Raw genomic sequence first — 17,976 nt, 5'->3', positions numbered from 1 at the left:
AGCCATTAACACAGAAGGTGGATTCTGACTCCTATCAGAGTCATAATAGACATACTTAAAGGGGTTTCCCAGCCCAAAATTAAACTCTCACACGGATTACCTACCTATAGGACATTAGTATGTGATCAGTCGGTGTCCAGCACCCAGACCCGCACGGATCATGTGCTATAACAACTTCTGGGTACCGGAAGATACTTGAGTATTTCCGTAGCTATGGCTGTATACTGTAAATCCATAGGCCTTGGCTTTATCTCATCCCTCCAATCCCAATCTACATCTCCAAGATCCAATATCTGAACTCACCAGCTTGCCGACAGGAATAGGCGAAAACTATGATGTCATCAAATGCCCAAGTGTAGTCCTGGTGAGGTGGGTAGAAGTCTAAAAGTTGGCTCGCCTCCTTGCGTAGGTCAATAAGAAATGTAGAGTGAACCATGGGCACTGCGAAGCAACCACGGCGTTCCCTGCGCCGGATTGGCATGTAGGCTGGGGTACGGCGGTAATAACCCTGTGTATACACATAGGATTACATAAGATACAGAAAGGAGATATGCAACTGGAACATCTACAGCTAACACTATCTGTCCAAGATGGCAGACCCATCACAGCAATGGCAGTGGTCTCTCACCTGAGTGGTCATCCCGCACCAGAAGTTGGAGTAAGCCGCCCTGGACTCCATCATGGGGGCAACTACCGTCTTATTCTCAGCGATCAGCAAACTAAGGGTGTTCGGATTGGTCAGCAGGTTATCCGAGTCTATAAACTGAAGAGGAAGACAACAATTATAGGTCATAGGCTCCAAGATTGTGACAGACACATTGCTCTATTGCTTAAAGGGGTTGTCTGGGATTTAAGAATTTTATAGAAAATTCCCTTTACTAAATTCTTGTATTCCTGAGTTAGCTGACACATAATTTAATAACCCAATTCCAGAATAACAGCCCAAAGAGAGAGCCTATATAGAAGTGTGCCATCTAGTGGTCACAATTGCAAGAATCAATCAATCATGAAAAATATGACAATGCAGAACCTTGAATCAGGAGTTGTCTTATACTCCATTCACACCCAGAGCTGCAATCGAAAATCCAATGGCAATCACCTGGAATCCATCAGCACCATAGGAATAAAAAAACCCAAAATGCTTACTCGAGTGCATGCAAAAATCTGAGTTGCAGACAATAGATCTCCCACAATGCACCACAACAGAGCAACAGCTCTAGATGTGCAACACCTGGAAGATTTGAAACTCCAAAACAGATGGGCGTCTCTTTCTTTTGGATGAGACTCTGGTTTGACCAACACCCCAAATCGTGCTCCAAGACTGTTTGGGTTAGATAGTGACTTAGAGTAGCAACCTATAGGGGGCACTAGGGAGACAATAAATATTATTAACCATTGAATTGCAGCATAGGGTGTGACTAGAGAATAAGCCATAATGTAAGTAAACACTGATGAAAGTAATAGCAGGTGCCGTCCATTATAGGATCAGGCTACGGATGCATCCACTCGATCTACAAGCCTGCTCAGGTCTGGTTTACATTCAGCCACTGTCTGTGCCTTCTGTATCATATGGCTTTCATTAGAAGCTGTAATGATATGATGGCCGCTCAGGAAACAATGGCCGCAGTGTTACTGCAATGACAGGTGCCGTCTACAGTAAATAAGACTCCTCAATGACTGCTTGTCCATTGACAGGATGTGCAAATCCACCTGAACAGTCAACTACACAACAGTGCCCCCTACTGGTTAATCAGAGTCCGGCAGAGAGGGGTATAATTACACTGACATGTTCAGTGTATCACTAGCAAGTCATTATCACCTGTCATATCCCACTCTGTGGTTATTTAGTTACTCTGCATCTGGGAAAGCTGGGTGCCAAGCAGTATAGCTAGCAGAACAGCAGCCAGAAGGGGTCACTCAGCTTCCACACAGTCCTGAATGATCAATGTACCAAATAATCCAATAAGAAACCTTTTCAGATCTCGCATATAAGTGAGCAAAATTGAATGCAGGAGCCTAGAAAAGCTGAGTGACAGATGCTGCATAGACTGACATAGTTAAGTTTTCCAATGCTTTGCAAGTTGATCTCCTCGGCCATGGCTGCAGTGGGCAAGCATTGAATGGCCATTCCTGTTCTCTATGGACAGAGAGCGGGACTGAGTAAAGTATAGCTGTCCTCGATATACCCCCTTAAAGATGGCTTTGCTGTTCCCTTAAGTGCTAAATCCTTGCCAGACCCCCTTCCCTCTTTCCTTGCCAACCTTGGCCCAAAGGGAAAGTGTGCCTGCGGCGGTGGAACCATCACACCCTTAAGAGGGAACCATCACACCCTTAAGACCAAGCTAGACAGCAATGGTCAGGATAACCCTTAAAATGATTCTGTAATATTGTATTTAGCCACTAGAGGTCGCTACCTTACCCTTATGATTTATAGTTATACAGGTTATCCATTTACCAGTGTATAACGTTATTCCTTACGTCACATTGATATGATCGTTCCCATAATAAAGCGGCCGCCATCGTTACACGAGTCAGTACATACCATTATGTAGTCTGCCCACATTTCACGTGCAGAGGTTAGAGCAGCCTGGCGTAACTTCATGATATACTCGTAACGTCCATGTGACCAGTGCTTCGGGCCCTCTTCATCTTGGAACCATCTGGAAAAAAACATCACAGATTAGGATGGAGGAGAAGAGACATTAGGGAAGGTTTGGTATTCTGAACAAAAATCTTCAGGGCACCAGACACTGCCTTGTTAGAGGATGGTGTATGAACGCTGCCCAAAGGAGTCCTCCATCCTAGTACTGCAAATGGTGGGATTACATCGCATGAAGTTAGAGACGGGTGTATGTAATACCCTGGCTATGGGCTATGTCAGGAACAAGAGACATATATATATATATATATATATATATATATATATATATATAACTATATAACTATTGGACACCAGGTTTGCAGGTTTAACTGTTACACTACCTTCTACCAGGGCTGCAGACAGAAACGTTAACTGCACCAGACAGAGAGGAGATATCTATTGTCCTCATCCAAGTCCACAGCAGTGATAGGGTTACAGAAAGCATTCACAGAATCCACTTTTTAAGCGACGCTGGTGCGTACAGGTGCTGTGTACAGAGGAGAAAGCTGTAGTTTACTGGGCAAATACCGCAATGTACTGTGAAAAACAGGGGATGGCCAGTCATAAGAGAGGGGGAAATCTAGGCGTCATCCTCCAAGACCCAGATATATAAACCACATACAGGAGACTTAAGGATTAGTCTGGAGCCAAAAATGGAAGCAAAGCACCAGAAGTGTTGGGATAACCCCTATGAAGGAGCCGCTGGTGACTCCTGGAGGACCTGTTCCTAGAGGACTCCTTGATCTACATGAGGACTAAATTAGAGAGACCGTCACGACTCTGTAAGAAAGAACTCCATCTGTCGGATTCAGGGAGTTATACGGTATACTCGGCCCATATGGAGTGAGATTAGACCAGATCTCAGCCGCTCAGTCCAGTTTTAGAAGGGTGAGGTTACTGCGGAAATCATCTATTCTTCAGAAATCGCTTATGGATCTACCCCAAAAACATCACACTGTTCAGAAAAGAGACAACACCCTTAAGGAGGTTTTCTAATTTGAAGAGATTATCAACTTTGGGAGTTCCCTATAAGGGTCCCTTGATGACTAGTGTACCCCTGCCGAGACCCCAGGGGTAATTTCTGGGGAACCCTGGCAGATGTTCAATTTCCACATCAATAGTTTTATCAATACCTCAAGGACGGCAGATACCCGTACAAGCTCCTTATTAGAGGGAGGGATACAAGAGGGGGTAACAGCGGGGCTATATCCCTGTGTTACTGATGTCCGATGGAGGCGGTATGACGCTCCAGACCACTGAATTTAGGATCCAAGTGGGTAAGAGATACAGGGCCCATTACTGAGGAGGTCTAGGCGGATGTCCTTAAGGCACTGCCATGAGTTTATCTTAGCGAGAGCACTGCATGGCCCAACTTTCCCGATAAATAAGGTTTATAGATCGCCATACTTATTGCAGAAGATGGGCTCCAGAACAGATGCTTGTTGCTATAGATGTGAGAAGAAACCCCAGCATGGTGGCTCAGTGGTTAGCACTGCAGCCTTGCAGCGCTGGAGTCCTGGGTTTGAATCGGACCAAAGACAACATCTGCAAGGAGTGTGTATTCTCCCCGTGTTTGTGTTTCCTCCCACATGCCAAAGTCATACTGATAGGGAATATGTAGATTGTGAGTCCTATATGGGACAGGGACTGACAACATCTGTAAATCGATGTGGGATGTGATGGTGCTAGATAAATCACAATCTTCTTCACATCATGCGGAATTGCCAGGGTTTAGATTCTTTGGGAGAAGAGTGATCCAACCATATGCTTATTGGGATACACTGCTGAAATAGCTGTGACAGAGGGGCAGTGGTTGGCCATCCTACAACCCCTCTACCTGGCCTGCACAATGATCCCCCCCAAAAAAAAAAAATATATCTGAACTTAAATCTAAATCCAACCCTCTGGATCAAGAGACACATAAAATAAGTTTGATGAACTCTGGACCTCATGGTTGGATACCTGGCGTGGTTCATAGGACCCTTCTGGTGCAGAGACACTAGGTAGCAACCATCTACCTGTATGGGGACCCAGATGGTCTAGACACTGGCCCTCTAACTTGTTTTGTACCCAATACAGTCAAGTGTACTATGGTGTTACTTGTCACACAGGTCCTTCCTTCCAACCGCGATCAGGCTGTATAATCTACATCAGACCAAGCGAAGATCACTCCGCACAGAGAACTAAATGACTATGAAGTCTTCCTTCTTTCTTCTCTGGTCCTTAGCTGCTATGGACTCCTAGTATATCTTCTCATCTCAGCATATGTGTGCCTCCATCTGTAATATATTACTGTATATTATCCTGTATCTGTATTACTATGCAGCTGTAAAATACTGAAATTTCCCCACTGTGGGACTTTTAAAGGATTATCTTATCTTATCTCTTATTTTATTATGAGCCCTTATATGACACATCTCGTGTAGATATGTCTCTGTAGATATAGTCCTTTTGTGATAGTATCCCTTAGGAGCACAAGATCTGCTTTTTAGTGCTTCCCCAAGACATCAGATGGGTGGGCAACCGCGCAGGATTCCGGATCATTCCTGGATTACCTTTTGCTATGAGCTTGTCTTTACAGAGTTGCAGTAACCATTCTCTGGATAGGTAACTTCAACTATTCTTGAGATGAGATCTTCTAACATGGCAAGCGCTTTCTTTCCTTCTATTCCTGTCGGGTTGGTGCGGGGCTCTGTTTAGCTTTAGGCCAGAGCTACGTTGCGACTCTTTGTAGCGCTACAAATTGATTTTAACTATTCAGCTACAGCTGAAGTCCAAATGAATACACTGACTTGTAAGCAACCTTGTGGTTCCTCAACAATTAAAAGTCACAGGGTAGCCCTGGCCTTGTCCTTGTGCCGTATGGTCAGTGACTGACGATACTGAAATTACTATGAAGAGCCAACAGGAGTTTAAGGTTGCCATCTGCTTTGGAGTTTCTTTTGCGGATTACACCTAAAAATGGTGAAGAGAAAAGTCTATGGAGTCCGCAGGTAACCGTTTCTTAAGAGGACAGACTCTCCATCTTTGGGGCCCCCATGCGGATTTGAATGATGGAGACCCAAATGCTAGTGTGAACCTAGAATAAGAGACCTTTTACATGGCAGAAAGTGAATAGCATTTTGTGCCAGACGTCTCCACTTTCCAGGCCTTGGCTTTCCTGCTAAGGCACAGATATATGGGGCTGGTCAGCAGAGGTTCTCACATTGCATGCTCTGTGGCTGAATCAGCTGAGGAAATCGCAGCAATATCGAGCAGGGTGCGTATTTTTCTCAGTGTCTTGCTTCAGTCTTTGAATACAATGGGAGTCAGATTTAGGATGGAATTCTTCCGTGTGAACTGCTCCGCAGGAAACCGTAAAGTACCCCAAAGACCAGTTTTACCCTATCCACAGAATAGGGAATAAAGGTCTGATCAGTTACACTCCCACCGACCGTAAAAATGGGGCCTTGAGGCTACCCAATTGACTGGAGAGGTGGTCACATATGTTTGCTGCTGCATTAAATTGTATGGGAATGTCAAAGATGGCTGCTGGGTGACTTTGCAGCAGTCCCATACAGGAGAATGGAGTACTAGGGTGCTGTTCACATGCATATAACTTACCTAAAGCCACTGACTCTGTCACAGTCACATGCCACAAATCACATAGCTGCAGTGGATCAGCCAGTACTCCGTGCAATATTCAGTACCATTGTATTGGATGGGATTTAAACAAACCCCATGAAAATATTGTTGAAAAATCCTGCATGCAAAGGATAAAAACCTGCCCTGAAAAACGTGCATGAAATTATCTGCCAGTTCCGACTGCTTATTGCTTTGGACTAGCTTACTGTGATCTGACCGCTACGACGTCCCACAGCAATCCCACACATGCGGCCTTAGCTTGAAAGTGCACCTGTCACTAGGGGATTTAGACACATTTGTAAGGGGTATTTTCATATCCCATCTACATATTCTTGTTTACAGCCCTACAGACCTAATACACGTCACAGCTGAAGGTTTGTTACAATCATATCCAGTGTAGGAAATTATTTGCTAGCTTTAGCTTAAAGGGGTTATCCAGTTTTTTTTTACTATTGTTGGACCTCCGTGAATCAGCCGCACCGGAGACTCTCAGTAATGTTTACGTACTAAGATGGATATAGGTACTGCAGCCCTACCACAAAGATTTAAGTGGGAGAGAGATGCAGCACCTATACCTGCCGCTACAGTTTGTATGGCAAGTGAGCAGAGTCTAGATACAGCTGATCTGCAGGGGTGGATGTCGGACCCCTGCAGACAGGGGTGTAACTACTGGGGTAGCAGCTGCCCCAGGACATTAGGGGGCATGGTGACAGCCGCTACCGCTGCGATTTTTTTCCTTACCGCCGGTAACGGGCACTATGTACTTACCGATCCTGGCAGGGGCCGGGATCGGTAAGAGACACCGCAGGCCCCACAAACACTTATTATACTTCAGGGTCTTTTAAGACCCCTGAGTACAATGATCGGAAGCCCGGGAGAGGTAAGAGAACATAAAAACAGTGTTACTTACCTCTCGGGGCTCCAGACAGGCTTCGGGCCTACTTTTTTTTTTTTTTTATTCAAAAATGCTTTGGGCCTACTTCTATGACGTCCCTGATGTCCCGGACGTCACTGAAGATGTCTAACACCACCGAGGAGTGCAGCAGAGTCAGGGATAGGTAAGTAACAGTGTTTTTTTATGTTGGTACCCCCCCCCTCGATCCCCAATCATTATACTTTGGGGTCTGAAAAGGGGGGGGGGGGAGGGGTCTTCGGTGTCTGTCGAAGCAGCCCCCCCTCCCCCCCATGTCAAAAGTTTGCCTGCCCCTCCATTCCTAGTTACGCCACTGCCTGCAGATGTAATATTGATGGCCTATCTTAAAGAGCACCTTTCACATCCTCTCGCACCGGCGGTTTTGGCACAGACATCCCTTCACCATCAGAAGAGCGGGCCTTACAGCCTAGCATTCTCGCTGAGCAGTAAGGATCGCCCCCTCCTCCTGACAGTACTCTTTCATAGCCTCATAAATAAGTCACACCTTCGCCAGAACAGGTGACAGGAAGGCCAGCACTGAAAAAGCCAGACATGACATATCTGCCCCATGGTATAGTAGAAAACAGCAGAACTTTCATTATACAATGATTATGTTCCACTCATATAAAAACCTAATAAACGTAATGTAATTCCTTGGTCTCCGTCCCCTTACCTGGGGTGCTCCTGCGGCCTCCACTCCACATGGTGATACTGGTTCTGCACATTGATGAGCCATTCCCGGAGAATATGGCTGGTATTGTCCACATTGTGATCGGTGGCAACCCTGATAAAGAAGAGAATAATCAGAATAGTATTGTCACGTGTATAGGGACCTGCAGACGTCTTCAGGACCATAAGAAAGCCCAGTGTGCCTGGGGTTACATATAAGGGTCTGCTTACTCTCTAGAAAGATGCTGCCATCGTCCATGAACTGTATTAGGCATTAAAGTGAATGTCATAGAATTGTGACAAAAATGGCGCGGTTTCTAGACAGCAACATAAAACAGTCCCTTATCTAATCCCATAGGGCCCCTTTGAAGGACGCCAAATTCTTTTCATAACCAACATTGCACCGTGCACTAGTTATAGTTTAGAAGGTTACGTACCCGGCGTAGGCGCCACAGCCCCCCACATGGACACATAATGACATGCTTTATACAATGCTCCATAGAGGATCTCCGCTAGGTACGTCTAGGCCAGATATTATTACAGAAGAATTGCTCTATAATTATATACACAGCTATAATTCCTGCTCCAGGCTTGTTATCCCTTAAAGGGCCCATATAAGAATGTCTAGGCTTTCCTTATCTAGTTTTTAGTTTTACAGCGTTCTGCTCGCTTATCAGCCATTGTCATTTACATGATCTCTTATTTCTCTCTTTTATCAGAACCTTCTGGATTGCAAAGGGGTGAATGGCACCTCCAGCGGATGTTACCCCCCCCCCCCCCAGGAGTAGCCAAAATGGCCAATACCAATGTAATGTCAGAAACTCCATTATAGCCAATGTAGTCAGTGTCTAACCGCTGAAACAGGGTCCGGGACTTCGGAGTTTGGCTCCCTCGGCGGACCCGAACAACAGAGTGAACAACACTAGTGTGAACCTAGACTTACTAAGAGCTTCAGACCTCCTTATTTTGGTGCATCTTGCAAGGTCCAATGCATCAGAATTGTAATCTATGCTGGTTAAGGACTGGCATCGATTTTAGGTATAATAAGCGTCTTGGGTTCGGCCTTATCCTTTTCTCTAAAAACTGTTAGAATGGTGAAACTGGGTTTTTTTGGGGGTTTTTTTGCAAATGGCCCTGTGCCAAAAATAACTCCGTTAGCACCTTTATAGTAAATTCCCCCTCCCATTGTCTGCAGTATGCAACAACGTCCTGCCAAGGAAACCCCGAAAGCATGTGTAAATCTAGTGTAAACAAGAAAAGCTGCAGTGTAAAGTATAGGAAGGATGGGCAAACCAGTAACCAGAGTCTGCAATAAGGCTAGGGATATATTTCGGATGACTGCAGGTGAGGCTCGTACACATAGCAATAATGCACCGCTCAGCTCTAGCTGTAATACGGAGGGGCTGACTCCTTGGGTGTGTACTGTGCATGTGCCAGCGTCCACCATAGCAGACAGTGTAGCCCCAGGCACCATATAGGAGGAATCTCCAGCACAGCCCATCCACTCCAGGTAATCTGTCCTGAGATCTCAGAAGATCACAGAAGGAATCTTATTCCTTGGCAGGAAGTCAGGGGGCTCTTACACTGCATGCCCTGTGGTGAGGATTAAGTCCTCCGTTCCGCTGCACTTCTGATACATATTAATACAAGGCAGCAGCTGGCAAGGGACATGGAGGCTGCAAACGGAACGGAATAAACTGCGCCAATTTATCACGTTGGCATACTGGAAACATTTGTAACCCAAAAAAGTGATTTTCCTTAAAATCCAAACTGTATGGATTCAATATGCCCCTCTGATGCCACTTTCGCCAAAAACATTAAACAGTGCCAGGAGTCTGGTTAATGAAAGTTATTGCCTGACTGTGTGAATGGTAATGCAGTGGGATAAGCGGCGCCCCATGTGCTCGGTTAATCATCTTCAGAAGAAACTACAGGAATACAGGGGGAAGACAGTTCGGGGACCCCCTTATAGCACAACACCTAAGCCTTGAGTAACTTTACATCCTTCTGTCCTGATCCCAAGTTATTAGGCTTCAGAGCTGCATTCATAATCCACAGGCTTCAGAGTTGAAATCGTCCAGAACCTTCTACCTATTCAGTGTTCAGAGTGTGCAATCTGGGAAGGTTACCTTTACAACCAGGCACTGTACAGTGATCAGATGGGTGGACGAGAGATTGGGGGTCTCCGAGTTCCCATGTGAGGGAGCAATAGTGCACATGTATGTCCATCACTCTATTCATAAAGGGACTGATGTAGATAGCAGAGTACAAAGGGTGATAAAGAGGATCAGTCAGGGTGATTTGGACACTAAGTCACCCACATGCCCTTATAGACTGGGGGTTTAGTGTCCCAAATTGTCCTGTTATAAAACCATCCATGCCCGCAGGCACCGGGAGCATCAGAGAGGAGTCCGATGAGACTTATAGGTAAGTATAAAGGGTTAGTTATTAAAATGCAAACATGGGTGAACATAAAACAGGGTGATCTGGGACACTTAACCCCCGGTCCTTAAAGAACTGTGGGTAGTTTAGGGTCCCAAATAAACCTAACAGGGTCTCTTCAATGAAGCTGTGGTCACATATGTGCAGACACACACGGAGGGATCAAAGACCCCCAATCTCACAATTGCTGGGGGTCTCAGTGGTCAGACCCCCAGCCACCAGCCACTTCTATCCTTGATAAGCACTCCTGACAACTTACAGAGGTTTCCCACAAAGAAGCTCATTGATGGTTTGCAAGGACAGATAGCAGAAGCTTGAGTGCAGCTCTGGAGTATAAAATACAGGATCAGTACAAGACAGTATGTGCAAAGTTATGTAATGCATCATAAATGTATACAGACATACACAATGTATAAGGATTCAGAAAGGAACAAGCTAGCAGAAGTTACTCGTATGGGTGCAGGGTCAGCTGCAGGGAGGTGCCAGGCTTTGCCAGGGTGCACCAGGTGCAGGGTCCACCTCCAGTGCACTATGGATATATAGGGTCTGGGGTCTCACCATAGCGAGATCCGGTCCTTAGGATACTGCAGCCGGTCTATAGCACCCAGCACTTCGGGCAGGGACCCCTGGGCGTTCCTGGCCAGCAGGGCGATCAGCACGGTGGGCTGCCTGAGCGGAGACTCCGGGTTATAGCGCTCCTCCGGGAAGTATCCGCTACTGGAGCCCGCAAGAACAGCCAGCAGCACCCAGAGCCGGTACATAGCGGCAACGGCACTCACTTTCTGCCCTCCGACTACAACTCAGTGGCAGTAGCGGCACTTTAAAGGGAAAGGCGGTGCCAGTGCGAGCGGTGAACAAGGATTGGCTGCGAATATTGAAAACCCCTTTAAGGAAGCGCATATTTCTCCTCCGACTCAGAAGCCCCCGGCTTGCTGTCACATTCGAGTAAGTTCTTAAAGGGATGGGCGCACTGCCAACTCAAAGCCGTAACACACCGTGTAGAGGCGCACACTGCTGGATGGATTGTGTGGATGCGTGGGATGAGAGGCCGTATTCTATGTAGTAACTGCTCCATTCGGATGAGGTGTCAGTCTGTGAATGACTTCATTCAATAGTGTGAACTGGACACAAGCCAGGGGTAGTAGTGGAAAATAAATCACCTTGTCCACGTACATTGCTGCACACCACGTCTGCTGTCCTTACTGGGTTATTGCAATTTACAATTTAGGTGGGACTCTCTTACTTTAGGGACCTCATAGGGCTGCCCCTGTGGTGTATATGTGCTTACAGTTGTCTCAATGAGTCACATGGCCATAATATATCTATATTATATGTATTATATATTATGTATTCCATATTATGCGTGCAAATCCCATTGGGACTGCAGGTCAAATGACCTGAACTTACAGCAGCCTGGATCTCTGCTAGGTTGGGCATTGGACTGTATAATACAGATGTGTTACATATATATATACGGTGTGTATATATATATATATAATATATATATATATATATATATATATATATATATATATATATATATATATATACCTCCCAGCCTTCAAGGGACAGGAATGGGACAAAATGTGCGGAAAATGTTCTCCTCAAATTGACCACAGTATAATGTTTGTCTCCAGCTTCCCCAGTTTAATGACCCCCTGAAGATGGGAACAGTAAACTTGGGGCAACTGAAGGGGGACAATAAAACGTGAGGGCAACTAGATGTTAAATTAATGCCCCCTCTAGTTGCCCTAAGTTTAATGTCCTCCTCCAGGTTTAACTTCCCCCTCCAATTGCCCCTATGTTAAAGTGCTTCTCCATCTACCGCTACAGATTAATGCCCCCTCTATCTGCCCACAAAGTTTAATGTCCTCTTCTAACTCCCCCCAAAGGGCAAGCCGACTGCGCATGCCCGCCAACCATGAGAAAATGGCTGCTTACAATATTATGTAAGCGGCCATTTTTCTTGTGGCCGTGAGCATGCGCAGTCGGCTTTGCCCTAGGCCCGAGGCCTAGAAGTTATAAGACATCGCTGGAAGAAGACGCGGTGAAGACCTCGTTCCAGATGAAGATGGAGGTGGCGCTGGAGAGTTCTCTGGCAGCATTGGGGACGCCCCCAGTGCTGCGAAAGAGCTCATTTACATACCGACAAAAACCAGGATTTTAGGCGAATGGTGGCGTGGAGAAGACAACATAAGGTAGAAGATGAATAGCCTTTCTTAAGGCTATTCTGACTTGTTAGAAAAAAAAAGGGTTTGAAAGATAGGATCCCTTTAATGTCACTCTATACCTGCTCCATAGTTTAATTTCCCCTCTCCGGACACAAATGAGTTGAGTCCGGGACATACCTCCTGCCGACTGGGATCGCGGGACATGACCTGGAATCCGGAACAGTTGGGAGGTATGTTTATATATTATGTGTTATAGCTGTGCCAATTTGGTTTAAGGATATGTTGAAATGGCACACATTACGGGGTTAAAATTAGGCTACGGCTACATGGTGACTAGGCCCACAACTCTTGTAACACAACCAAAAGTTGGGGGTCGCCCTGTTATTCCTTCACTAATGTGGAGTCGCAATGCAACCTAGGAGATATGACCAGAGCCATATCTATAGGTGCAGCAGTTGCTACTGGGCAGTGGACCCTGACAGGGCGCCAAAGGTTACTCTGCCACATAAAATATACCACTATTCTGAATGGCACATGGTAGGTAGGACCCTATTACACATTCTGCACTGGGGCCCAGGATCTTCAAGTTGCGCCTCTGGTCGTGACTGACACTTCTAGTTGCAGAAAGAATAACCTTGCTCAATTTTTTGCACTCGCAGCACCTTAGTGATTCCAATGCAATTCTGTTCAACTTTCTGGAGTCGCAGGGCTTAAATGGTCCTGGCCAAAGACAACGTATAGTCCTGGTCTTACTATGTGGATTTCTAGAAACGCACATCTGATTTCAGTATTTTTCTCACTCTTGCCAAGTTTATTAGATAGTGTTTTTGCAGTGATTTATACTGCCCCCTATGGATTCAGCAGGTGAAACGCACTGAAGAAGTGACATGTCACTCACATATTGAAATCAATGGAACTCTGGACGTGTAGAGTTCTCACAAGCAGTTTATGTATCCAAATACATCAGTAAAAATGTTGTGTGAACATAGCCTAAGAAATGCTTTATACTCAGCAGTATACCATTGTAGTTTTTGAAGTGGATGCAGCAGAAAGTAAAGATCCATGTCCTTCCTTTATGTTTTTCACCCACTTTGGGAAAGTTATTATAAAGACACGTCTGAAGTTGCTGGGATTGTTTCATAGATTCCAGCAGATCCAGGGCTTTCCAGCAGCAGGTCCTCCTTTGTAATCCAGGATAATCCCTGGGAATTACACTCACCCTGTATAAATGCCCCTATGGAGGACCCAAAATACCCCATTCCAAATGCCTATAGTAGAACCTTTTCTGTAACAAGTGTCTGAATACGTTTTATGTGGTATACCTGAAATACTCCTTAGAAGTGTTCTTAATGATTTCTAAGTATTAGGAAATACGTCTACATTCCAATATTGGAGTGCAAAAAATGTAAGACTGGTACTTCACAGAGTATACAGTGTAACATGTATACAGGGCTGCTTTTACCATAGGACCAATGGTGTGCTTGCATCGGGCCCTATGGTAGCAGGGGCCCATTTGGGCCAGTCCTGGTTTTGCTGTCATGTTGTATTGAGCAGTGGTTCCGGGCTGCCATATTTTCAAGTCACGAGTTGAAGATAACGGTAAAGCAATGGTGCTCCCTGCTTCACCATTCCTTAAATTGTGGGGGTAGCTGAAGGGGGACACCAAACTGTTGGGGTAGCTGTAGGGGAATAATAAACTGTGGGGGTAGCTGGAGGGTAAACCAAACTGTGGGGGTAGCTGGAGGGGGATAGTAAACTTTGGTGGGTAGCTGGAAGCGAATAATAAACTGTGGGGGTAGCTGGAGGGTAAACCAAACTGTGGGGGTAGCTGGAGGGGGACACCAAACTGTGGGGGTAGCTGGAGTGGAATATTAAAGTTCGGGGGCAGATGGACAGGACATCATGCTGTGAGGGCAACTGGAGAGGATATTATATTGTGTGGACATACCATGTTAGGATGACTTTAGGGAGCACAAAAATAAAAGAATGGGCGTCGAAGTGGGTGGGGCTAAATTTGCCAAGGCGCTCAGAGCACATTCTATGTCTCTTTCTGTCTTGAGGCACTGAGGGGCATTATATTGTATCGTGCCACTAGGGAGATATTATAATTTGTGCAGGTCAGGTATTAGTGGTAAACACCCTTAAACTCAGTGGTAACTAGAGATGAGCGAGTACTGTTCGGATCATCCGATCCGAACAGCACGCTCCATAGAAATGAATGGATGCACCTGGTACTTCCGCTTGGACGTAGCCAGCGCGCTTGACCCCCCGCGTGCCGGCTACGTCCATTAATTTCTATGCGAGCGTGCTGTTCGGATCGGCTGATCCGAACAGTACTCACTCATCTCTAGTGGTAACTATATAAAATCATATGCAGTTAGCGCCCCCTAGTTCTGGCTGCCTAAAGACTTTTCACAGAACAGCTATAGTGGATGCTTTTTCTTAAATGCTATTTTTAACCAGAATTGGATAACTCAGGGACAGGTCGATCATTTTCCTATGTTTTTGCCAATATATAAATGCAACTTTTACATGATTTCCTTTTACATAAACATATATAAATATACAGCCCTCATGCATCCTACAAGGGTGTTCACATAGGGAAATTTATTCATTGAATTGGGCCATTTTTTTTTTTTTTTGGTAAAAAGTTGCAAAGATTTGTGACTTTGTTCAGGATAACGTTTCTCCTGTAGATTGTCCATTCTGTGATATTACTATATGAGCTTCTGTCTATGACTGTTCCACTTCCTGAGAGTTCTAGAAATTCTGTCCTCTCTGGGGAGCCGCTTTTAGATCACCAGACCAGACATATCTCCTGATTCCCAGGCTCTTACTGCTTCTAAAATGGAGCTAGAATTGACGTGAACTTCATAGGGAGTGAATGGTTCTTCCGACCTCCCATGTTTGGTTTGGCCAGACACGCATCCACATACCTGATCCCCCACCCAACTAAGGACAAGTGTCAGCTGAACAACCAATACATATTAGATGGACAGATGGTACCACCAACCCTAGTTTAATGTGAATTGCACCTTTAAAGGGGTTGTCCATGGATTACTAAAAACTCTGGTGCAGCCGGGACTTTGGCAAAACAAAGAATAGGCATACTCGTCTATCCATGGTGCTTCTTTGTGGGGTTCGGCCCCCTTTACCTCACATGCAAGAGCTTGTCAGACTGGATGCAAAGAGACACAAACATGACCATTGAGACCAAGAGCGTCAGTGGCCTCAGTGATGTCTGACTTCTTAATTACATCATGGAAGACAGATTTGAATATTCTTCCCATGGAAGGAACTGGTGAATGACGTCACTGATCCCTCTCTAGTGTTTCCGAAGCCACCGATCGGTCTCAGTGATCATGTGAACCTTCTCACTTCCAGCACAATGAGCTTGGGTATGTGAAGGAATGAGGACTGGAACTCCAAAATAAAGCACCAGGGACAATAACTGGCTGCAAAACTGGGCTGATCGATTGTTGATAAGAGGTCCTGCTCTTGAACAATCCCACCAGCGACTGGTTAGATTAAACTATGAGCAGGGAGTCAAAACAAAACACATACTTCATAGACCTTGAGCAAAGTGGAGTGAAGGCTCATTGAGCCATACACATGGAGTGTGTTACACGTGGACACCAGCGGACCCCATTGACTATCATGGGGGTCTGTCATTTTTATACAGTCCTATAAAAAAGTTTGGGTACCCCTATTAATCTTAATCATTTTTAGTTCTAAATATTTTGGTATTTGCAACAGCCATTTCAGTTTGATATATCTAATAACTGATGGACACAGTAATATTTCAGGATTGAAATGAGGTTTATTGTACTAACAGAAAATGTGCAATATGCATTAAACCAAAATTTGACCGGTGCAAAAGTATGGGCACCTCAACAGAAAAGTGACATTAATATTTAGTAGATCCTCCTTTTGCAAAGATAACAGCCTCTAGTCGCTTCCTGTAGCTTTTAATCAGTTCCTGGATCCTGGATAAAGGTATTTTGGACAAACAATTCAAGTTCAGTTAAGTTAGATGGTCGCCGAGCATGGACAGCCCGCTTCAAATCATCCCACAGATGTTCAATGATATTCAGGTCTGGGGACTGGGATGGCCATTCCAGAACATTGTAATTGTGCCTGAGGATTTGGAGCGGTGTTTTGGATCATTGTCTTGCTGAAATATCCATCCCCGGCGTAACTTCAACTTCGTCACTGATTCTTGAACATTATTCTCAAGAATGTGCTGATACTGAGTGGAATCCATGCGACCCTCAACTTTAACAAGATTCCCGATGCCGGCATTGGCCACACAGCCCCAAAGCATGATGGAACCTCCACCAAATTTTACAGTGGGTAGCATGTGTTTTTCTTGGAATGCTGTTTCTTTTTGGACGCCATGCATAACGCCTTTTTTTATAACCAAACAACTCAATTTTTGTTTCCAAAATGAAGCTGCCTTGTCCAAATGTGCTTTTTCATACCTCAGGCAACTCTATTTGTGGCGTACGTGCAGAAACGGCTTCTTTCTCATCACTCTCCCATACAGCTTCTATTTGTGCAAAGTGCGCTGTATTGTTACCGATGCACAGTGACACCATCTGCAGCAAGATGATGCTGCAGCTCTTTGGAGGTGGTCTGTGGATTGTCCTTGACTGTTTTCACCATTCTTCTTCTCTGCCTTTCTGATATTTTTCTTGGCCTGCCACTTCTGGGCTTAACAAGAACTGTCCCTGTGGTCTTCCATTTCCTTACTATGTTCCTCACAGTGGAAACTGACAGGTTAAATCTCTGAGACAACGTTTTGTATCCTTCCCCTGAACAACTATGTTGAACAATCTTTGTTTTCAGACCATTTGAGAGCGGGCTGTCCATGTTCGGCGACCATCAAACTTAACTGAACTTGAATTGTTTTGTAGAAAGAAATGGTCCAAAATACCTTCATCCAGGATCCAGGAACTGATTAAAAGCTACAGGAAGCGACTAGAGGCAAAAGGAGGATCTACTAAATATTAATGTCACTTTTCTGTTGAGGTGCCCATATTTTTGCACTGGTCAAATTTTGGTTTAATGCATATTGCGCATTTTCTGTTAGTACAATAAACCTCATTTCAATCCTGAAATATTACTGTGTCCATCAGTTATTAGATATATCAAACTGAAATGGCTGTTGCAAACACCAAAATATTTAGAACTAAAAATGATTAAGATTAATAGGGGTGCCCAAACTTTTTCATAGGACTGTACTAGAACCAATAGAGAGAAAAGCGTTTGATCAGCGATACCACTTGCCTCAAGGTCTATGAAGTCATTGTTTTGTTTTGACTCCCTAATCCAATAGTTTAACCTAACCGGTCGCTGGTGGGATTGTTCAAGAGACTTTTTTCTCAACCGATTTTTGGTGGTTTCTTTTTTTTTTTTTGTTAAATGTAGATTGTGAGCCCCACATAGAGCTCACAATGTACATTTTTCCCTATCAGTATGTCTTTTTTTGGAATATGGGATGGAAATCCATGCAA

General features: G+C 44.9%; 1 protein-coding gene across 1 annotated transcript in view; it reads right to left on the bottom strand.

Annotated features, from left to right (window-relative positions):
* Window positions 1-11,109, bottom strand: part of COLGALT1 (collagen beta(1-O)galactosyltransferase 1) — a 31,386-nt gene extending 20,277 nt beyond the window's left edge. Inside the window, exons 1-5 of the mRNA XM_075272851.1 lie at window positions 10,848-11,109; window positions 7,852-7,962; window positions 2,543-2,660; window positions 629-763; window positions 304-508 (exon numbers count right to left, since the gene is read on the bottom strand). Coding sequence (XP_075128952.1) covers window positions 304-508; window positions 629-763; window positions 2,543-2,660; window positions 7,852-7,962; window positions 10,848-11,050 — 772 coding nt within the window. The 5' untranslated portion in view covers window positions 11,051-11,109. The remainder of the gene's footprint in view (window positions 1-303; window positions 509-628; window positions 764-2,542; window positions 2,661-7,851; window positions 7,963-10,847) is intronic.
* Between the last annotated feature and the right edge of the window lie 6,867 nt (window positions 11,110-17,976).

This window comes from Leptodactylus fuscus, chromosome 5 (assembly GCF_031893055.1).
Source record: "Leptodactylus fuscus isolate aLepFus1 chromosome 5, aLepFus1.hap2, whole genome shotgun sequence".
NCBI classification, from domain to species: domain Eukaryota; kingdom Metazoa; phylum Chordata; class Amphibia; order Anura; family Leptodactylidae; genus Leptodactylus; species Leptodactylus fuscus.
This window is presented reverse-complemented; position numbering and strand designations above follow the sequence as displayed.